A 23048-nucleotide genomic window follows, 5' to 3' on the forward strand; every position below is an offset into this window, starting at 1 on the left:
AATTATATTGCCCAACTGCGTAATACGATTGGATATGACCAAGCTGCAGCTTTAACACAATTATTCTCATCTCCACATGCAGACAGGCAACCGCGTAACCAACGTGAAAACATCACAGCAAATGTAGCGTACCGTATTTTTATCACGATTTATCCATAAGAACGTCTGTCTTTTGTTTTGTTTTTCTGACAGGTTCAAGGGCACCCAATGCTGGAATCTGACATTTTGAGCGATTGTCTGGCAAGGCAGCATCTCCACAGCTCCGCTTGTTCACACCGTGGAAACGGACCGCCCTCGCCGGGCTTAGATGACTTCACAGGTACGCACAGATGAGACGGATAAAGAACCTCTCTGGAAACGAAAGAAAGACCAGAAACAGATAATCGCTGGAGCACCTGGGCTATTCAGCAGTCTCTTTCATTCTCTCCCATGGCCTCATTTGCTCCTTTTCCTCTCCCTCCTCCCCCCATTGATTCATTGATAGCTCATCATGTCAGTGTTTACCTTGTCCGGTTACTGGGCATTGACTGCTGGTTGGCTCTTTCCTCATTCGTCCCTCAACTCCTCCAAAATGGCTTTCCAGCCAATCTCATTTTCGTTCCCTTTCAATGGCTGAACTGGGACCAAGAAGCTGTCATGTACGCTGAGGCTGAGCTGGCAACAGCGTGGGGAGAGTGTCCAGGATGGATGTCTATGTCTATTACTTCAATCTACTAGCAGCTATAGCCGCAAGACTTTGAGGGGGAAGCCTCAAACGGCACACTACCAGCTATGTTTATTCACAGCGCAACAAGCATGTCAGTGTTTCTTTTAGCAGACGTCCCAGGAGAACCTTCTACCTATCAGAGATAACCAAATGTTTAAGTCGAAATGCAACTTTTTGACTCTCACGTATGCAGAGAATTGCTAAAATCGTTGGGTACTGCCATATAATCCAGTGTTGAAAACCTTGCTGAGTTTCAGTTTCAACTGAACATCACCAAAAACTATTTGTAGCATTTAACACCGTCGATGAAGGCTTGAAATGTGTCTGAAAAGTTCCTTCACAGTGAAAAGAAACTGTAGGGGATCGGTAAATAGATTAGATTCTTTAATTTGCAGACGCATTTAAAGATTTATCTTTTGAGATTAAAGAGGCTAAATGTATTATTCAAAAAATAATGAAGGATCATTTGAGAATGAAATAATATAAACAATATGAACAACACGGTGATGCACATGATGGACACTCAGGATGTACATGTGTGTCTTTCAGGTATGTACTCAAACGGCAGCAGGGTCCAAAACATGGGGCATTCAGAGTTCGTCCCTCCGCCAGCAGACACCTGCTCCAGGTATCAAGACTTAGAGGGAATGTTTGACAGCAGCAGCTCCTTATCGTCACAGACGAGCCCGGGGGGGCTGACAGACGGGTGAGTGTTCCTCAAGTCCAGTACTCCCACTTCATTCATTCATTCGTCCGTTATCTTCTGCTTCTTCAGCTGTTTGGGTCACGTGGGTTGCTGGAGCCTATCCCAGCAGACTATAGCAGGAGGAAGGGTACACCCTGGATGTGTCGCCAATGCATTGTGGGTACTCACATATTACTGACAGGAAGTTCATGAACACATGAACTTTTCGCCCACAGTTTTTGTAAAAGTCGATCTGAAAGACACATTATCTGTTCATCTGGGCAGATTCTATCTCCTGGTTCCATCCCAGATGTTTATCTCTGATATTAATTTAATACAAATCTGTGCACAATTTAACAGTGACATCTCAGTTTGAAGGACTAGATTAAAAAAAAAGCACGAACAACTTGTCTTTATCTGGAGAAAAAGGGACCAACTTTGCCTTGTTGTGTTGATCCGCGCCAACATTTAATTGTTGCTAACTGTCACGCGTCCAACCCACCCACCAGCTTCTCCAAAAACTTGCCAAATGCTTATTGTGTAATCCAGCTTAGAGGAAAAACAGACAAGCCGATCACTCACCCCCCTTTGGCGGAGGTAAGGACTGTAAACACACGGCCGTCTTCATCAGCTCTGCAGTTACACACATTCAGCTTTTACCACTGGTTATGAGATGTTTAGTCAACCACGGGCTCCTCATTAGTATTTCTGATGTCTTGTTTGTTTTTCCCAGCTTGACCTCTCTGTCCTTTGACTGTTATTGCTTCCTTGTGAAGTCACAATTAAGAAATACTACTTTAAATACAGCTGTTTACCTCTGTTTTTACTCCACTTCTTGGAAAACATGGTTTTTACTCATCCATGTACCCAGAGGCAAATTTAAATATTTGGTTCATCCAAATCAAGAACAACATGTTTTTCCACTTAACCCTGGTGGCGTCTGGCGAGGCGGTGTTATCTACAGGGACCACCGCTACCATTCCAACACAATGGAGCAAAATAGCTTTTCATTTGCATCTGGCAGCTTTCCTGCAGAGCTATTTTATACTAAAGATAAAAATAGTGAAAGTTGACCACATTTTTTTTTGCTTCTTCAGCATCAGTTCAGGAAAATCAGTCCCTTAAGATGTTCATTTTCAGATATTTAACTAAAAATCTCTTGTCTGTGTGTCAAATTTTTCTATTCTCTGTGCAAGATTTCCCTCAGAGATTGTGTTTCAACCGAAATATGCACGGGCACACGCTGAAAAATTTCACAGTCACTTTGCTTCCCCTCTCATAAAGCGCACATCATAGCTGAAAAGAACATAAACAGGGAGAGAGATGTGAATTCACGCATTCTTGAATAAATCAGAGTCGTTATGACCAGAGAAGGAGTTTTGACGTTGTGGTTGGATGTTTTAGTCTGCAGATTTTATGTGTGTAAACGGAGACAAATTTTGTCTCGTCCAGAAACTACAGAGATAAAGCTGACAGTCTGCAGAGCAATAGTGTCTAGTCTCAACTCTTCCACTGGCACCGCAGTGACAACGGCCTGCCAAATAGAAGAGGATTAATAAGGCCTAAAATAACATGTCAGTGGTTTAATAAATGATACCAAATCTGCACATATAACGCACATCGTTTCATGAAATTGTCTATTATTGTTGTCAAATGGGCTTGAAGTCCTGGCAGATGTTGTAAGAGTTGAGTCAAGATGATATAAGTTTGTGCTTGCGGTGCTGTGGAAGTCACTGGAACTCATTGCACTCATTGTGCTTTCGATGAGCTGGTGTCTCATCTGGGGGTGTACCCCACCTCTCACCTATAGCCAGCTGGAATAGGCTTCAGCAGACCCGTGTCCTCTAAAGCGGAGAAGCAGCTGTAGACGAGGAGATAAAAGCAGAAAAAAGGTGATGTTCAGACTGTTTCGTGTCCTGAAAAACTTCAAGCATGTTTTCAACCATGAACTGTCAGTTTTTATCCAGTCCAGCATAACATGACAATAAATATGTCTTATTAATTCTCCAGAAGCTTGGGGGGTTTCAGAAAAGCTCTGATCAGAACTATTTCATATCTGTGTGAGGGGAAGAGGAATAGCAGGAGGTTCTTCTGGAGGCAGTGGGGGAATGGAGTCAATAACAATGTGGATCCTCTGGTGCTGTTTGCTCCACACTATAAGAACCCCTGGCAATGGTGGTGGCCCTCATCACTACCCCTCAGAAGACACACATGTGATCTATTTCCCACAAAATAGTCACATAAACTTTATTCAAAACATTCAACAAGAACAAAACTAAACTAAACAACAAAAATAAATAAATAAAGTAACCAACTAGACCGGGTCCAGGGTGGTCCCCATTTCAGTCGTAGGGAACCGGGCCTCCAGCATCCTCTGTCCCTTGTTTGCTCTGATACAAGCAAGTTTGACTGAAAGCTTTGAAAACACTGGAAAAATCTTCTTTTTTTTTCAAACATCCAGCACAAACTATTTGAATCCTTTTGCATCATCATGTCACCTTCAATATATTCATATAGTTAAAAATGTTCAGTCAGTTCAGATTTTTCAGTAAAAATGATCATGTTGAAGTCAATGCTGGATTTAGATTACACATCAGTATTGTTACCAGTTTTTTTTTAATCATCATTATTTTGGTTGTGAGATCTTAATGGTTTAATTTAACTGTCTTTTTTATTGTTGTTAAAGGTGTGTGTGCAGACTTCAAGCAGGCCCTGAAAAGATCCAACAGTTGGATTATAGTAAAATGTCCCAATGAATAACTTTAAAAATACACAATTCAATCATAAGTAGTGGAAACACCCAACTTCCTCCAGCTTCATTCAGACACACAACTTCTGTCAGTTACAGCATGATAACATCTGGATTCTCAACTTGATAGAATTCTGTTTTGGTATAAAAACAACTGATTTAAATTCACAAAGCGAATCCTTTTTTTTTTTTAAATCTGGAGGGCTGTCAGTAGAATATCTACAACCCTTCCAACGAGTCACTGCTCCAACTTTGGCACACAAACGTTTCCATTAAAGTCTATGAAATTTAAGGAGTTTAACTGAAAGAACAAAACGTTTGCCCAACCCTCAATCAAAAAAAGACACGTTTCATAAAAAACCTGCCAGGTTTTATGATTATAATGATTGATAGCAGTGTTGAAACACAGAAATACGTTTGCATTGTTTTCCATTTCCATGATTGACAGGTTTCATACAACCATCTCTGTATTTTAGTGGAGTATAGTCTTGTCACGCACACAGTTTAAAGTGTTTAAGGAAATAAAAACCTGATTCTAGATCTGTTCTTTATTCACATGTGCACCAATTATTTTTTTTTGAGATACCCATCCTTCCACCAAGTTTGATATAGATGTGTAGCGTATTTTTTATGTGATCTTGTTGAAGATGATGAACCAACCCGCAACTAAATAAGTACACAACCGTCAGACCAGGTTTCATCAATATTCACCTGTTGGTTGATCTTTGGATTGGTCTATTTAACTGATGATCGTTGGTTCGATCCCCGGCCCTGAGGCCCACATGTTGGAAGTATCCTAGGGCGAGATACTGAACACCAGATTGCTCCGATTGGCTGTTCCGCTGGTGTGTGAATGGATTCGTCCCGCTCCTAAAGAGTAGGTGGTCCCTGGAGAAACCAGGATCAGAACCAACGACAGCTTCTCATTTGATCCCTCAATGCACTGAGTAACACTCCCTACGAGTTGTGCAGCCAAAGCCTGCACGCTGCTAGTTAGCTCAACCATTAGCATCACTTCAGTGCTATAGAATCCCACAGCAGGCTGCTAAATTAGCGATATGATAAACATTTGAAAGCAAATTAACTCTGAATTCTGAGAAGACTTTTAGCTGCTTAACATTCGAGTCTCACTAATGCTAATACGAGATACGATACACAAGATCACTACCCAGAATTCCAGGCAAACAGAAACACTATTACACTGTACAATCTGAATAATCAGACACTAAAGAAGTTTACTTTACAGAAACTTTGAGAAGCATTGGACCCAAAGAACTTGTTTAATGTCTGGCATGCCAACACATTTTGTATTTACTGTATCTTGATTATGAAATAGGTCTGCTGTAGTTTTTATAACTATTTGTTTGGAAGTGCTTGGATCATATTAAATATCCTTTTGTCGTACACATCTTCATTATGATCCCATGCAAATATTTCCTCTGTAAAATCTGATGAAAGATCAGATTGGCGTCTGCATCCTGGTACCTTTGTTAACCTCTTCATCCACTAATCTGATCCCGTCAGCGTGTGCTGCTATTAAGAAGCAGCCATGGATGAAATCGGGGTTTCAAACATGATAATGGACACATAAATACAGTATGAGAGCTCCAAAGCTACAAGCAGGATTCTTCTCATTCCATATATAAGGAGGGCAGCTGGCAGTAGTTAGACTGAGAAATGGAAAAAATGAGACTTTTAGCTTTAACGGATGATCAGAGAAGTCGTGCTGACAGCTGATCTGTCCGGAGGGGGGGGGGGGTGCTCTTTTAGGGTCGTGCATCTCGTACATTTAGGCACACTCAGCGACAGATCGGCGTAGCGGGGCCACGCTCACACGTCTACGGTATGTTGTTGCAGCGTCACACGAGTGTAAGTCACGGAGCAGTGTTTATAGTTAAGGTCAGCGCTGATGGTTTAGGGGCCGCCGAGGGGAATTCACAAACGTGTGGAATTCTTGGGGCTTGCAGTCATCGCAGCACATTCACTTCAGCAGTCAGACTATATCAAAGCCCCCTTTCTTTACTTTATCTTACACAAAGCCTGGTCTTTATTATCTTGAAAAGCAACAGCCATCTGTAACTTATATCAGTTCAGGAGTCAAAAGTCCTCGTGATTAATTTTGGCTTTTATTGTGTTTCTCCACTGAAAGCAGAGACCTGTATATTTAATGTAATAGCATCTGACATGGGAAATAGGTCATAAAGAGACCTGGGGATGATAAACGATAAGTCGAGAAAAAAAAAAATCTATTCCATTTCCTTTTTATTGCTGGTCAGATACAAATATAGACGGCAGCGGGTCCAGCAGCCATCAGTATCTCTGACAAGGCCTGACTTGTTTATGCAGCCCACGAAAAGCTTTCCAGCACAAACCAGGGCCCTTCGGCTCTCGGGGGACCAATACGCTACAGTACATCATCCTGGAGGGTTCTCAGGCCACATGAAATGCTGAGAGCGAGTGCTCCGTGAAAGGAGGAGGGGACTGGATTCAAATACCATATTGGGGGTGGCGGTGGGGGGTGGTTTCAGCTGGATATCTCCTCGGAGAGATATTTGGCTGCCTTCCTTTTCTTCTTTTCGAGTTTGGCTCCTCTGACTCATTCGTTTCCATGTTGAGTCAGAGTGTTTGTGTCAGCACATTCTTGCAGCGGAGCAATGGATACAGCTTCAGACAAAAGCAGCATATAACAGCCCATACACCAACACCCCCCCCCCTGGGTCCATTTAAATAAACTGTCCCGTTTGTCCACCAGTATTTACATGTTTGTGTCTGACAACACAGCTGCCGCCACACTGGGAGCTATTCCTCCACTTTTGTCAGTATTATAAGGTAGATAATGGATAGTTGCTAAAAGAAAAAGTCCAGATTAATCCTTGGTTACTCATACTGTCACATTTCAATTTGAATTTGTTTGATTAATCTTAAATTTGTATGATCGTCTGCTGTCATAGCTGTCATATTACTTAGAATTTACTTGTGAGTCTGACATAATTTTGCCATAAGTGTTCTTGGCTCTGGGATGCAGCGCAGACATCTGTGGTGAAGTTAATAAGGCTTAAGAAATGCTGAAGTCATTTCTATGTGACAGAAAACCTTAAACTGTTCAGCAGGAGTGACGTCCGAGCCAACTGGAAGAAAGTTAGAAACAGACGAGGCTTTATTATTAAAGCAGCAGCCGTCAGGAGATGGAATACTGTAATTAGTTGAGCTAGTTAGCTTAGCATGCTAACAGTTGCAGTTTATGCTACAGCGGATGTACACACAGTTGTAGAAAAAAAATTTTCTTCACGTCAATCTTTTCTTTTAATGTTTAAAACGACTGAGTTTAATTTTTTTTTTTTTTTTAATTGCAATGAACTCTGGCGTCTCATTCGGGGTGTATCCCACCTCCCGCTCTAGGCCAGCTGGGAACCCAGCTACAGTGGCCAAAAAACAAGACAATCAGGATCCTCTCATCTACAGGAGATGAATGAATGAACAAAAGATGTATTTTTTAATTTCTCTTGGGGCTTTTCGGGGTCGTCCGTGAGTGGATTTGCCCACTGGGGCATTGATAATTACCCTATCTGCTGTCGCGTTGCCAACAGGAACAGATCGTTGTTCATTCCAGTGAGCTCATCCTCAGACACAGCCGAGGTGCAGCTGCAGGATTTCCACAGAACCTACAGCCAACAAGTTTTCTCACAGCAGCAAGGTAGAGGCAGTTCCAGCCGTCGGCCTGATCGGTTCAGCCTGACGTAAGCTGTTCTGGTTCTGATCACTTCTTCTGTGGTTCTCTAAGGGTGTGCGTATCGGGAAGCGAAGGGTCAGCCGGTCAGCTATGGAGGCTTTGAAGCAGCCGGTTATTTCACCAACCCGACATCCTCTCACTCTGCAGGTGAGGAAGAGCAAACAGGAACCAGTCAACGTGATATTGATGCTGAAAACAGACCTTTTAATATTTGGGTTTAGGACCTTTCACACTCACGTCACCTCCTGACATCTATGATGTCACTGAGTGATGATAATACATAAGCACTTATTTAATGGCTTGTTAGCTGATTTTAATTGTTTGTGATTCAGACCCGCATTCGTCCACATGAAAGACGTGATAAAACAACACAAGATTCTCCTGTTTGATTTTTTTGCTCTCAGGGTTTGACTTGTTGCAGGACCTGCAGGGCCAGGCGGGAGGGGGTTACCCCTGTTCAGATGACAGCTTCCTGTTCCAGACGGGGGGTGTGGACCGCTGCCTCAACCAGATCTACTCCATATACCTGGACTCATGATACCCCCCTCCAAAAAAACCCCCAAAACAAAACATAAAAGGCTGAGTAAAATCACTTTGTTTTTGAAATAAGTAGAAGATGCATGTATGACGTGTGTGCAGACAAACACAACGGCAACGTTTGTATGTTCAAGGCTGGAGTTCGATTTTATTATCCTTAACAGATGTTAAAAAAAAGAAGAAAGAAATGGAATGGAAGTTTACATGATACAAACATTTAATTAAAGGCAGAGCCTTCGAACATAAGTGAACATAACCGACATAAATATAAATTGTGATTCAGACCAGAGCACTTGCATTTGCTGGCTGATAAAAAAGGTTATTTGAGTGAGATTTTGTCATATGCTGGTGTCCAATCTACAAAGAACAGCTGATGTCACAATGAAAAAGATAATTAAGGAGATAAAAAAAAAACACAGTTCTGCTTCATATATATTATTTTTGGTGCATTTTTCTCTCCAGTAGTTGTTGTTTTATATGAAATACTAGATCTTTTCTTCTTTTGGACAAATATCATAGTTTATTAAGGTCAAAAAAGTTGGGAACCTTTGAGTTTATGTGATGAGACGTCCAAACGATAGAACGATTAGCAGATAATAAACATATTTGTTTGTGTTCCTGTTTTCACAAGAGTTATGTGAGATGAGTGAGATCCTTATCGTGTCTGAATACTAGAAGGGTGCTGCAAAAATGGGATTAGCAGAAAGATTGGAAACAGCCAGCCTGAATCAGTCTGACTGATAATATCTATCGAAGAGTAACTGAAGATTGATTAGCATTGAATATCTTTTTTATGAGCACAAATCAATGTGAAACACACAAAGTGTTTTGTGTGGGACTGTTTCTTCACCGGCTGAATGGATGGATGGATGGATGGATGGATGGGTGTTCAGTGGTTTAATACCCCTGGAAAGCTGCACATATGTAAGTGAGGTCCATTTATTGTGACTCCAATAAGGAGATAAGAGAATAATCTGATGCTGAAAACAATAATGTGACATTTTCACACAAAAATCAACATACAAATTATTGATTAGGATATTTCCTTCCTATAAAGTTTCAGCCCAAAACCTGTGAACTAAATGGAAATCTTTCCCAGGAATGCTGGAGGATGGAGTGTACAGTAAACAGTGGCAGTGCTGCCACCTAGTGTTTGAACAGCTGCATGTAAATATAATACACACGAGTGAATCAGTGTGGGTGACTGGAATTAATAACCTGATACCCATCACAAAAATGTGCACTAAAATGTCTCATTTTTACTTGTGTGTGTGTGTGTGTGTGTGTGTGTGTGTGTGTGTGTGTGTGTGTGTCTGTGTGTGCGCGCACAGCCTTTTCTTATCAGTGTTGGTCAGAGGGAGGCTGCATTGTTTACAACAACTTCTGTAAAACCTTTTTTTTATCATTTAAGACCAATCAGAAAATGTTTATACTCATTTTGTACCAATTCAGAGATTTCTTATTGTCATTCAACAGTGTATATAAACGGTATAAATGCACCTGTTTTTTATATCTTAATAAAAAGAAACCTGTTTGAGTGTGTTTGTCTTGTGTTAGTTTTAGGACTTTAACTGACGCTCACTCTCATTATTTATTACATTATTCTAAAGAAAAATCAGTGCAATTTATGATTGTAAAGTAAAATCTCCAAAACAAAAACGTTTGTATTTACGTCATGCATGTTGGAAGAAAATCATTTGAGAAGTTATAATGCATGACTAAGTCGCGTGATTAAAAGAATCATCTCATCAGATAAATAATAATGCCTGTGTCAAACAACTATGAGGCAGGTATGTGTGTTTGTTGGTCGGCTGCCATCTATTCGGTCACACCTTTAGATTAGCACAAACAGTACTACACAATAACTTGGCCAGTCCCTACCAAGAGATGTTCTGTGTCACAAACAGGTGAGATTTGATGCCATCAGTCATCATAAGTTCATAAACCTTCCTTTGTTGATTCACATCTCCAGCTATCAAACCATCCACACCATTGATCAACCCATCCAGGGTGAGGCAAAGAAGAAGCTCAACCTGGAGAGAATTCTGTACATTTGTCATTTCCTTTCAAAGGGTTTCTAAAACCTTTTGAGTTTTTATTTTATCTGAATTAACACATTTAAATATATGCATGTTTTTTTTTTTTTAAACATCTCTGCCTCAGGGGTTCAAAGGTTAAACCCAGCTTTACCCCACTGAGGTTTTCCACCACACTGACGTGAATGACGCGCATGATGTCACTTCCTGGTCATCAAAAGTCAGACCCGCCCCTTTATGTTTGATTACTCTGTTTGATTTCATTAAGTTTCTCAGTTAACTCCATCAAACGTCATCTTCCGGCAAAGAAAGTTAAATGTTTCACGTCTTTTTTTTTTAGTTTGTATGAAACTGTGAATGTTAAACTGTGGAAGCTAAAAAGCTGTTGGTTTTGATTGTAATCTTGAGCACAAAAACACACAGCTCGATCCCGAGAGGTTGGAGAGATTCGATCCAACCACAGGGGGGCGCTGTGCGCGCCGTGCGCGCCGTGCGCCCAGAGCGCTGTGCGCGCACGGCGCGCTCCGTTCACAGCGCTGCAACACGTTGTTCAACGTCGTCCTGAGTTGAGCTGCGGTCTGTCCGCTTCATTTGCAGCTCAGCTGGTTAGAAGTGAGCACCGGGAATCACACACAGTCACACACACACACACAAACACACACACAAACACACACACACCGATTAGAAGCTGTATTTCTGCATTCCGCCAACACACCCAGAGAGGAAAGGTTCAGCTCGGAGATGCGGACTGGAGGGAATAACTCCTGACAGAGTTCACCAGGTCTCCAGCTGTCATGACAGCCGCAGGTAAGAAATCTGTTTGGGTCTTCTTCTTGGGGTTTTTTTTTGTGTGTGTGGGGTTTTTTTTATTTGAAATGCTTTTCTGAAACTTTTTTTTATTTTTTATCTTTGGCCTATACTTTTACACACTTTCATGCTGGATGTGCAGAAAAAATGACTCAATTATACTGAACTCTAGAAACTGAGCATTATATATGTTCTATGTTCATTCTTTTGGATGAGTTAATAATAAGAAGCAGAAAAGAATACGTTGATGGAATGACAGAATCTACCTTAAATGACAACAGTTTTTAAATTTTTAATAAAATAGTCAAAACTTCCCATCATATTCACCGCTGCATTCTTGGTGGAGGTGCAGCTGCAGGCCTGGTTTAACGTGATGTTGGAATATTTTATGGTTTTATGTTTTGTGACAGGAGAATGGATGGAGACTGCTGTTTCACAGCCAGAGAGGATGCAGCAGCTCACATTATTTCAGCGTGAGATCATCCATGTTCCAAGGATTGCTCCTTTCATTGGGCGCTCACATCCACAGAGGAGATGTTCCATAGTTTAGATGTTCCTTCATGATTAGATTTCTGGCTCGGAGCCTCGTCAGCTCTCAAACAACGTCTCTTACGTCATGTGCAGTTTGAAAATCCATAGATCAAGTAGTAAGTCAATATTTGGAGTCTGTGCTTAGTCGACATTAATCTGCAGTTCAGTGGCGAACTGAGAGGAACCTTTAGACTCTCTGTCATCGTATGGATGCATCAAGTTATCTTCACAACACATGACATGAGCAACACTCAAGCCAAATGTTACAACTGCACTAATCTGTCTATTTTCATCTTCCTCTTCACAGTCATTCAGTTTGAATACATATAAACTCTATTTACTATATATATGTTCATATATAATTATAACACTCCACAGAACTCAATATCACAGTGCAGTTTAGCATTCAAATATTATTTTAAGGTACACTTATAGTACTAATATTAGTTTAAGTTTCCACTTACAGTTCAAAGAAATGCTAAAACAACATGACCTTAAAGCAGAGCCAACGTGGCCTTTCTGTCTTTATTCTTTCTTACTTTCTTTCTTCTTGTAGACACGTGGAACAATGTGTAACTGAGGAGCTATACATTCTGGGGGCCTTAGATGGATATTTGAAGTCAAACTATTCCTTTGACATCATAACTGAAGCTAATTTTCTAGTTCTAGTTTTCTGTGTGCTTGAGGTCACCTGTTCAGGTAACTATTACTAATTACAAAAATGTTTAAAAAAAAGTAGCTATCAACTAGTATTATTTTTTTACCATCACTGGGCAGCAAATATTATAATGCCAACATGATATTACTTTTATTCCCATATGGTCTAGTGGTTAGGATTCCTGGTTTTCACCCAGGCGGCCCGGGTTCGACTCCCGGTATGGGAACGTTCTTTAAATAATTTCCCATCAGGATTAATTGATTTATTCATCTATTTAAAAGGCTGAGTGGGCAAACATAAGCCTAGCATGTTAGCATTAATGTTGTCAGAGTGGTGGTTTTTTCTGAAGGTAATTTGCTGAAGTACAGCCTGGAAATGCAGCTAGCATTAGAAAATGTGTCTTAGAGCATAAGATACAAACCAGGGTCTAATCTGTTGTAGTTTATGTGAAGTTTGGTAAAATAAATAGATAAATAAATGAAATTCTGTGAAGTTTGAGTTTGCAACTGTTATTGTTACTATTATTAATATTACTTTTATATAAAGATTCATTGGTTTTTCCAGCAAAAATATCTTTTCTCCATCCATTGATCAATCATGGGATGATATATTTTGTCAGAAACAGTCCCAGCTTATCTCAGTTCATGTAAAATTTCTCATAGTCCAACTATGATGTGTAAAGTTTAGTGTTTGAATATTACTTCAAAACCCAAAGTTAATTTTCTGTTCATCTCTTGTTCTATAATAGACGAGTTAATAGTGTTTGAAACTTGTGAATGTTGGTGGTGACGGTTTGACGGATCGACCCTGTTGGTGTGTTTGTCGGTGCGTTCCTGCTGCCTAACGGTCTCTTCTGTCCTACGTCACACATCAGGACTGTGGAAACAACAACAGGCCTTGTTTACGTCGACCACACATGTTTTTAGGTTCACTCAGTGCTATTAAGTAGTTTTCAGGAAGTGACCAACAATTACTGTTGATTTCTCCAACAGCAGTTTCCAAAATGTCGTTACGTCACGTTGTACCAGCTACACACACACTGGGAGGCAAAGTTCAGATTAAAGGCTGTTTTGTACATGAAATTATAGTGAAATTAAACGCTCTGACTTTATTTTTAGAGCCCCTCTCCAACCTGGTGATTTTTGCTGTTTTTTAATGTGCACACGTGTTGTATGTTGTGGTTTCTCTTGAATGTTTGTTCCTTTTAATTTACTTATTGAACATGAGCTCTGTGGTTCAATCTGCCGCTCATAGAAAGACAAACAGGCGACACGCATGCATTCCTTGGTAACCCACAAGAAGGCAGGTGATTGGCTGGCTGGATTCACCTATAGCACACCTGTTAGCTGGAGCACAATTATCACAACCACAAGATTTACTGATAATGAAGATATCATGATATCTGTCTCAACAACGGACGAGTCGTTTATGTTTTACACTGTTTATAGAGTATATGTGTGTATATTACATATGGTTTATCATAAAGTCCTGTGATTTCAAGTTCCAAATTTAAAACCCCAGTAAAAATGTATATATGTTATACTGGGGTTTTATCATTATTATTATTATTATTATTATTTTAATTACCGGGTAATTATTATTACATCAACAACAATAATAATAATGATAATAATAATAACAAAAATGATAATCTTGTATTTAACATGAACCTTTCCCCTCATGTCTTAATTTTCTTCAATGTTTATCATCCTTGTTTGTGTGAATGCCCCAGCGACGTGTGAATTTCCCAGTTTAGGATCAATAAAGTGTATCTAATCTAATCTAATCTAATATAATATAATATAATATAATATAATATAATATAATATAATATAATATAATATAATATAATATAATATAATATGTGCGCATCTCATAATCGTTTTCTTCATTTTGCTCATTTGAACATTTATAGGCACAACTTCTCTGTTATAATTCCCCTCTGATGGGGGTGTAGTCGATGCACTTCCCTTTCCTCTACTAGATGTAACGATAAAAAGTCGTCTTGGCTAAAGTTTGACTTTTCAATCACGTTTTTTCTGACTTCCTTTTGCCGATTGCGGGTACAGATTTCACATTTAAGTCCCAGTAACATCTGTTTCCTCTCCAGCAGCCACACGCTGGACTCCTGATCCCTAGCGAGCTGTCGCCATGCCAACTCTCACAAATCCTCACGGCAACCAGGAGTCCTCGGAGAAGTTGCTATGTTCACCAGCCCACTTCTATGTGTGAGCCTACGTGAAGCAGATGCCCTGCAGAGCTGAGTGAGAGGAGAGGACACAGGTAGGGCTGATGAGGAGGGGGGCAATAAACGTCACGTTTCCTGTGTTTGACTTTGCTTTCTGTTTCAGCGATGCTTCACCAGCCGGGCGCCGTGTTGATTTCCTTGCTGCTGATGAAGATGAGGCCTGTGGGTGGATGCGTGTGTCCACCAGCCTCTGTTTTGCCCCAGTTTCCCCCAGAGGTTCCTCCTAGCGGGTGTTGCTTGAACTACTCTGGCTCCACCTTCGGCCATGTGGACTGGTTTGTGTTCGCCAACGTGACCCACGTAGAGACGCTGGACCTCTCCTCCTGTAACATCAGTTCTGTTGAAACCAAAAGCGACCTGCCCACTTCTTTGCAGCGAGTTTATTTAGGTTCCAATCAGCTGAAAACGTTACCGAAGGCGTTCCTGTCCAATCAGCCCAGACTGACGGAGCTGGATCTGAGCAGGAACCAGATTCAGGAGCTTCCTGTGGGTTTTCTTCAGGATTCGGATCAGATCCACTGGTTGAATCTACAAGAAAACCATCTGCGCTTACTGCCCAGCTCCGTCCTGCTGAAGCCTAATATTCAAAGGCTGGAGCTGGATGGAAACCCCTGGGAATGCACCTGTTTGCTCCTGGAACGCGTGGAGGAGGCCAAGAAGGTCAACCGGACCACGACGCTGCAGGACCTGCTGGGAAACTTCATCTGCGTCTCCCCCAGGCATTTATTCGGCCGGGGGATTTTGTCGGTGAAGCTGGGCGACGTGTGCCGCCCCGTCGGGCTGACGGTGCTCTTCATCGTGCTTCCCCTCGTCATCCTCTCTGCCTTATTGCTCTGTTGGTGCTGCGGGAGGACGGGAAAGAGGAGAGAGGGTCCCGTGTGCGCCTCAAAGAAAAGAACTCGCACCAACGTCAGGAACGGGCAGAAGCAGGGGCAAAAGCAGCCCCCTGGGGCCCCCGGGGAGAAGAAAACTGAGAGCTGTGCGAGCGAAGGAAGCTTCAAGAACCAGCTGCTGCTCTGCCCGGCGTCCAGCCTCATGGGGAGCGACAGGGACGTCTATGAGGAGGTGGTGATCAAGCTGGGCTCGGTGGAGTCCACTCCTCCGGTCTCTTCGCGTTATTCCAGCTCCACAGAGGGCAGGCTGGGCTCCCAGGAGCCCGACGGGGCCAGCAGGGCCGACCTGGACACGGTCAGCGTGACCGAAGTGATGAAGGACTCGTCCGACAGGGAGAAGGCGTACCTGACCCAGTCCACAGAATACTACAGCCTGGTGCCGGGGATGGAACTGGACGATTCGGACCACGGCGAGTACGAGGACGTCAAGCTTCCCTGACACGGAGAAGATCGGAACCACTCATCCGTTTGAATCTGTTCAGTTATGTTTTCTTTTTTTATTTGATTTTTGATTATTTAAAAATGTACAATAGTAGTACTTGAACCACAGAAACACAAAGAGAGAGAGAGCCGCAGAAAACAAGCATATTTCTAAATTATAATCTACTGCCAGACATTTTTTCCCTTTTGTTTAGTTGATTCTCAAATATTAATGTTCAATATTAATGTTCACATGACAATTTTTGGAAAGTTAAACTCCCAGTGTGTGTGTGTGTGTGTGTGTAATAAAACAGATTAGATATACAGTATGTTAAATATTCAGTGTGTGAGAGCTACCAGGGATCTGATGGAAAAAAATTTAAAAAATTGATTCATTTAAAAAAAAATATTCACAACTATGTCCTCACTGATGTACAAATAAGAATCATGTCTGAATTATTTTAGTAGATATCTTTTATATTTCTTTGACTGAGTTCACTATGTTGCACTGATGTAACCCAGAGACGACAAACCAATGGGGAGGGTCTCGTCCCAGAAATGTTGTTATTATTATAATAATTTATGTAAAAATGACACGCGAGGTGTCGTTACGTTCAGGTAATATGTGAAAAATGTCTGTATCATCAGTTCCTGTTCATGAACAAATCTGTGTAGTAGACCAGATTAAATAGAGGTGGATGAGGCGTCTTCTAAACTAGATTTCCTGCTTGTTTCAGCACCAGCATGACGCTGCCTGTCATTAAAATGAACAACGGGCAAGTTTATTTTTATTTGCAGCAATTCCATCGAATCCAAAGGTGCAGTATGTGACCTGTATTACATGTTATCTTACTAAATCAGTCATTATGTCCTCACAGTAGTGCTGATATAGTGTGGAAAAACTGACTTTGAGTGTAAAATGTAATCTTATTATCCTTATTATCATTACCAAATCAAATGCCTTTAAACACCCCTTCTAGAATATCAGAAGTTGACCCAGTCCCTCCATAATTTTACATGTTGGGGCTTCAGCTCCATAGAATCTGATTCATTTTGGACACAACGCTCTGTCTCACAATCCATCTAATCTTTCTGATGCTATTTGGACAGATCCACAAGGCAGAAGGTGGGGGCTTTGGATAAGAGAGAGAAGGAGGGACCAAGAAGCTGAACTCAGATTGAAGTGTGATTCAAATTGTTTTAACTGCAATTCTCCTGTTTTCATTAATGAATTGTATCACAATTAATTCGGCAGATTCACTGAGTTTTGACCACAAAAGAATCACACACAAAAAAAAAGTGGTTTGGAACACAGTTTATCTGTGTTTGCTAAAGAAAAAAAAGTGATCTGTCTGTTAACATAGAGAGAGAATGTCCCGGATGCGGCGGCATCACAATGTAACAGGAAGTGACCTAATCCGGTGGCGTTCCTCTGGGACCTGAGGAATGCAGCGACGGTTTGAGAGGAAGGCCCGCGTGTCGCTCCCTGGAATAAAATAGCTTTTTTTTAAAGTCACAAAGACATTTTTATCTATTTCTTAGTGCATCCCATACAAATGCATCACTCATTATTTTCCACGTCTGCTCGGCAGAGTTCCTTCTTTCTTTCTCTTGGTGGTAAAATGCATCCCATACATTAGAGACTCCTGGAATGTAAATAACTGAAGTGTATTTTCCAGACTAGATTATACATATTTATTGTGAACACATAAAACTGCCTGCAGCCTTTGGGCCACGAGGCAATGAATGAACGCTGCCTTTTGTTACGAACACGCTCTGAAAGGCAAATATGGATGTTGTTCTCTGTGGGGGGGGGGTCTTCTTTCATTATGTTAGGCAAATTTTTTAAAGTTTAAAATAATAAATGTGATTGGTGAACATTTTTGGCAATTTCTCAAACAAGGGGTCGACAAAATGTTTCTCTAACATGTGAAAACATGTGTTGGTAGTAGCTGTTCTAGACTGAAACGGCCCCATTTTAATGGAACATCATAGGAAATTATTGCAATAACACCTGCCTTTGTGCTCATGAACGTGGTCAATTATTATAACATTAACAGCATAAAGAAAGTTTAGTAAAAGCAATTGTAAAAAAAAATTGAATATTGGTGAAAATAAAGTTATAAATTCAAGCTTTCCCCACAGTGACTTAAAAAAAACAAGTTTTTGTATTTGCTCACGGTGTTTTGACGCTCCTGATTTTTCCATTCAAGCCTTTTTTTTTTGTCCATGGCTCCAACAATGACCCGGGTCACCCACAGTCTGGACTCCTTTTCCTGTGAGCTCTAATTTCACTCACCGTGGGAAGTTGTAATTACTATAGCATTGGGTTACCTAAATGATCAGTGCTGAATTGTTCACTCTGCCCTGCAGGTATGTGCTCCAACCAGTAGATCCACTCGCTGAGCCCAGGAAGAGGAAAGGGTTGAAGCAGCTGCAGGAGGACTCATGGATGCTCATCTGAGGGTCCGGTGGTACTGATCACAGACCGGGTCGCTCCGGGGAAACAAAGGATGGAGATAGGAACAAAACAGCTGAGATTGCTGAAGAAAAAAATGATAAAAATGGTTTTTATTTCATATTACTGTATAGTTAAAAAAAACAAAACAAAGAAAACAAAGAAATGAAATAAGATTCACAGAGACTTCAATCAAAACATGACCAAGTGGAAAGTAAAGCACATTAATATTGAATCTTTATTAGAAATAAGAAGAGTCCATCTGACACAGATCTTTGCTGATGAGGTACTGACAGTCTCCTGTGTGGCAACAGAGCGCCATCCCTTGACAGGAATTGGAACTACCCCTTTGCCCCAATCAAACTGATTGGGAGATCAGAGTTTTCCATTTCTGAAGAATTTATGAAGGGGTAACAGAAAGACAAACATATTCAAGCTTTTCAAACACAGAGAGATCTACTGTGACTTGGATGACTGAGGATCTCCACAGATAAATACATTGGGAGTATTATATTGTGATGAATCTATTATTAACAAAGGCAATAATTTAATTAAAGGCTGCTGCAACTGAATATGTGAAATAAATTCTGAGAAAGAAAAGGGAAGTCCAGACTGGTCAGTTCTGTGTGTGTGTGTGTGTGTGTGTGTGTGTGTGTGTGTGTGTGTGTGTGTGTGTGTGTGTGTGTGTGTGTGTGTTTGTTGGAGCGGTGGGGGTGGATGGCTTCATAAATTCTATCAGGGGAAAGCAAACAGAGTCTGAGGATAAATCCTGGCTGGAAAAAGAGAGCCTGATTTACAAGGAACCGCTGTTACGATGTGAAAAACAAACACATGAGCATCAGGCAGGAGCCAACGACTGAGACGTGTGGAATGAATGAACACATGTGACGGTCCCTCTGCATAATGCTGTAAAAAAAAAAAAAAAAAAAGGTGCTAATTCTTCTGTTATCACATCATCGTAAAACTGTAGACTCATGATCCGAGTGTGTTGTATTTGATTTGCCACAGGAGGGTCATTAGATTCAGATGAGAGGTCAGAAATGCATCTTTGGAAACATCGTGGAATGTCTTCAATGATGGTAGCAATAAAAAACTAGTAAAAATGTTATTTGAATTTTTATTTGGGGACAATATGTAGCTAAAATTATTAATAAGTTACTGAATAAAAATTAAGTAGTAGGAAAATAATATTCAACCTGACCACAGCTGGCTTAAATGAGAGATTTTATATATTTTACAGAGTCGCATTAGTTCAGGCGGCATACAAATAAAATACTTCATTCACAGTGAAAGAATAAAACACTTCATTGACAGTTTGTCGCTCATTATCTGTAGGTGTGTATCGCCGGAGCTTCGGGTTCCCAGGTAATAAACTTAAAGATGTTAATTTACGACGACATAGCAGAGATTTAAATGGAGACACACAGGAAGAGACGATCATCTCAGGAGAGGAGGATCTGGTCGAGGAGAACCCCATAGGTAGGATCATCCATATTAAATGTTTATTTCATGCATGAACAGAGATTCCACGGATTACTTGAGATATTTCACACACCCCACTCTTGTTCTGATACAGAACAAACCCAGATATGACGGTTTCTTACACTCTTGAAGTGGCCAATGCCAGATTTGGAGGCTTCTCCAAGCTCCTGTTCAGGTGGAAGGGAAGCATTTACAGGCTGCTGTACAAGGAGCTGCTGGTGTTTTGTGGGGTTTATCTATTTTTCAGTGTTTTGTACAGGTAAGATAAGCAATCTTATCTCTTTATTACCCTCGAGGAGGCAGGTTAAGTGGAGTGTTTATCTGCCTCACAGGTTCATGCTGACCCCAAAGCAGCAGGATGTGTTCGAGCGGATCGCCCTTTACTGTGATCAGTTCACCAACACCAGCTTCATCCCAGTTCTGTTTGTACTGGGTGAGTCTGACGGAGCCATTCCAGTCCAATCTGAGGACGAGTGACCAGAATAAATGTAGTTCTTCTACAGGTTTCTATGTGACCATGGCCTTCAACCGGTGGTGGGGTCAGTACACCAGCTTCCCTCTGCCTGATAACCTGATGATGGTGGTATCAGGGAACGTCCACGGGGCAGATGAGAGGGGTCGTTTGCTGAGACGGACTCTCATGAGATACGCCAACTTATCCTCGGTTCTTATTCTACGCTCCATCAGCACACGAGTTCTCAAGCGATTCCCCACCCTGGAACACGTGGTGGAGGCGGGTAAGAGACAAAGCAAATCCAGATTGAATATTTATCTTTTTGTTCTTTACATGATTGGAGATGATTTAAAATGTTTCATCACTGCAAAAAAAAAGTTTAAATAGTTGTAGAATTTTTAAAAATGAGATTAGAAGTTTAGAAGCAATTGACAAGATAACAGTCGTATTAGAGACTAGACTCTGATTGCAGTTTAGAAACGTATGTTTTATGACATGGATCAAAACTCATTCATCCATCCCTGTTGTGCTCTAATCTGTGTCTAATCTGTGTCTAATCTTTGTGCAGGATTTATGACGACAACCGAGCTGAAACTGTTTGAGTCTCTTCACTCTGATTTCAATAAATACTGGATGCCGCTGACTTGGTTTTCAAATCTGGCGTCTCGGGCGAGAGAAGAGGGTCGGGTGAGGGATGACATCGCTCTGAGACTACTGATGGATGTGAGACGTGTTTTCTAAATAATCTTAGAAAGAGGGGTGTGAAAAAAGCACTTTTATTTTGTTAAATCCTGGATTTCCAATCGGGAGCCTCAGTATGTCCATTATGCATTATCTAAATTAATGTTAATCAGCGTAAAACTTGTATTTATATGTGCAGGAGCTCAATAATTACAGAGCCAAGTGTAGCCTCTTGTTCCACTATGACTGGATAAGCATTCCTCTGGTTTACACTCAGGTAGGCTCACAACCAAATAAAACTGATAATCCTACAATCAAACCTTACACACAAAATATATCAAAACCAACCTGACCAATGCCTTGTTTTATCGTCTGTGCAGGTTGTCACTATAGCGGTTTACTCTTATTTTGCCTTCTGCGTCATCGGACGACAGTTTCTGAACCCTCTGAAGGGGTACAAGGACCATAAACTGGACATGTACGTCCCAGTTTTCACCTTGCTGCAGTTCTTCTTCTATGCTGGCTGGCTCAAGGTGAGAATAATGTTTCACTTGCATTAAACACTTTTTTTTTTTTTGTGAGTTTACCATGAAAGAGAAATATCCTTTCCAACCCTGCAGGTGGGGGAGCTGATCATCAATCCCTTTGGTGAGGATGATGACGACTTTGAAACCAACCAGCTGATTGACCGAAACATTCAGGTTGTTCTTTGGAAATTTTTTCAAGAATAGAATTGAATCACTGTCACACTTTAAATGAGAGAACGCTCTTGACATCTAACTGTGTTTCTACTGAAGGTTTCAATGCTGGCTGTTGATGACATGTATCAGAATCTGGCTCCAATAGTGAAGGATAAGCTGTGGGCACAGAGATATTTCTCCATCCCTTACACTCTGTCAACAGCCACAGAAACTCTTAAGCCACCTTTTAAAGGTTCCACTTTTGACATGAGGTAAACTACTTTTACCTTCCATGTTTCTGTGAATTTTCTGCAGTGAATCCACAACATTTGTAAAAAAAACAAGTCTCTGGTGTGTTTGCAGGATGAGTGCAGAGGATCTTGAGTATCACCCACCTATAGACGCCTCTGGAAATAAGCAGTGTTTACATTTTAAGAGCTCCCTGAGTGATGGTCTCGACAGGCTTCTGCAGAGGGGGAAAGGTATCCTGCAGGGTAGGAGCCTCCCCTCCCTGGTGGATATTTCTTCACATCTGAATGAGGAAGATGACAACGGTGCTCCTCTTAAAAATAACATTAACGCCATGAACCACAAAGAACAAGAAAAGGCATTTATAGAAGTTATAGTGGAACAAAATTTGTGAAATAAATGCTTGTTATTAATTACATTGTGATTAAAACATTATGGGAAACCAGTTTTCATTGTGTTATACATTATTACAACACCGTTGTCAAAATAAACTAAGAAGATATGTTATTTTGTATACTTGACAAATAAATGTGCTGATCAGTGCTCTTACTTCTTAATCATGAGAATACAGTAATGTATAATCATATAAACATACAGTATGTATGGTCGTCATTATATTTTTAAATGTGTCAACACTTGAAAACAATGATTCTTTTTCTGAAGTCATTCTCATTTGTTGGTGACTACATTATGTGCCTAATAGGTTAAATAGCTAATAGTGTGTTTTTATTACCACTGTCACAATATTTTTCAATACTTGTGACTTTCTCATGACAAAGCTGATGCCTTTTTCCCCACCTGACCTTGCCCCACTTATTTAAACCATATCTCTAAAAACACTGTATATAAAGACTACTTTTAATTTGGTATGTATTCATTAATTTGGTAAGAAGTGTGTATTTATTTTAAATACTTACAAATCTAGCAGACTAGGTGGTATTAAAGCAGATCTTCAATCAAAGATGTATTTTATTTGGTACTTCTATTTATAGATTACATCCCTGGTAAAGATCCAAAATGCAAATTTAATTATTTATAGCAACA

General features: G+C 40.7%; 3 protein-coding genes and 1 non-coding gene across 8 annotated transcripts in view; all 4 read left to right on the forward strand.

The window, feature by feature from the left end:
• The window catches only part of LOC137612825 (zinc finger protein GLIS1), a 31334-nt gene extending 21389 nt beyond the window's left edge, over positions 1 to 9945 (forward strand). The window contains exons 5-9 of one of the 2 annotated variants that reach the window (XM_068341550.1): positions 193 to 319; positions 1256 to 1412; positions 7728 to 7834; positions 7922 to 8017; positions 8275 to 9945. In XM_068341550.1, the coding sequence (XP_068197651.1) occupies positions 193 to 319; positions 1256 to 1412; positions 7728 to 7834; positions 7922 to 8017; positions 8275 to 8408 (621 nt within the window). In that variant the 3' untranslated portion in view covers positions 8409 to 9945. The remainder of the gene's footprint in view (positions 1 to 192; positions 320 to 1255; positions 1413 to 7727; positions 7835 to 7921; positions 8018 to 8274) is intronic. The other variant, XM_068341551.1, reaches the window with a different exon arrangement.
• A 1067-nt stretch (positions 9946 to 11012) lies between these two features.
• Positions 11013 to 16296, forward strand: si:ch211-106k21.5 (leucine-rich repeat-containing protein 26). Of its 4 annotated transcripts, XM_068341376.1 has the most exons (4): positions 11014 to 11250; positions 11661 to 11897; positions 14550 to 14722; positions 14791 to 16296. In XM_068341376.1, exon 4 carries the CDS (start codon positions 14793 to 14795, stop codon positions 16017 to 16019), a length of 1227 nt encoding a protein of 408 aa, XP_068197477.1. In that variant the 5' UTR covers positions 11014 to 11250; positions 11661 to 11897; positions 14550 to 14722; positions 14791 to 14792; the 3' UTR covers positions 16020 to 16296. The 4 variants fall into 4 exon arrangements, with proteins under 4 accessions (XP_068197479.1, XP_068197477.1, XP_068197476.1 ...); XM_068341375.1 differs by lacking the exon at positions 11661 to 11897; XM_068341377.1 differs by lacking the exon at positions 11661 to 11897 and having other exon boundaries at positions 14553 to 14722.
• trnae-uuc (transfer RNA glutamic acid (anticodon UUC)) lies at positions 12594 to 12665 on the forward strand. Its single transcript has one exon. It is a non-coding gene; the product is annotated as a tRNA-Glu (tRNA).
• Positions 16297 to 19731: 3435 nt separating the features above from the next.
• On the forward strand, positions 19732 to 22398 carry best4 (bestrophin 4). Its single transcript, XM_068339875.1, has 9 exons — positions 19732 to 20199; positions 20273 to 20373; positions 20444 to 20677; positions 20963 to 21117; positions 21275 to 21352; positions 21456 to 21608; positions 21696 to 21776; positions 21873 to 22027; positions 22119 to 22398. The coding sequence occupies exons 1-9, from the start codon at positions 20048 to 20050 to the stop codon at positions 22396 to 22398; spliced, it is 1389 nt and encodes a 462-aa protein (XP_068195976.1). The 5' UTR covers positions 19732 to 20047.
• Positions 22399 to 23048: the final 650 nt, after the last annotated feature.

The sequence above is a fragment of the Antennarius striatus genome, chromosome 18 (genome assembly GCF_040054535.1).
Source record: "Antennarius striatus isolate MH-2024 chromosome 18, ASM4005453v1, whole genome shotgun sequence".
Taxonomy (NCBI): Eukaryota; Metazoa; Chordata; class Actinopteri; order Lophiiformes; family Antennariidae; genus Antennarius; species Antennarius striatus.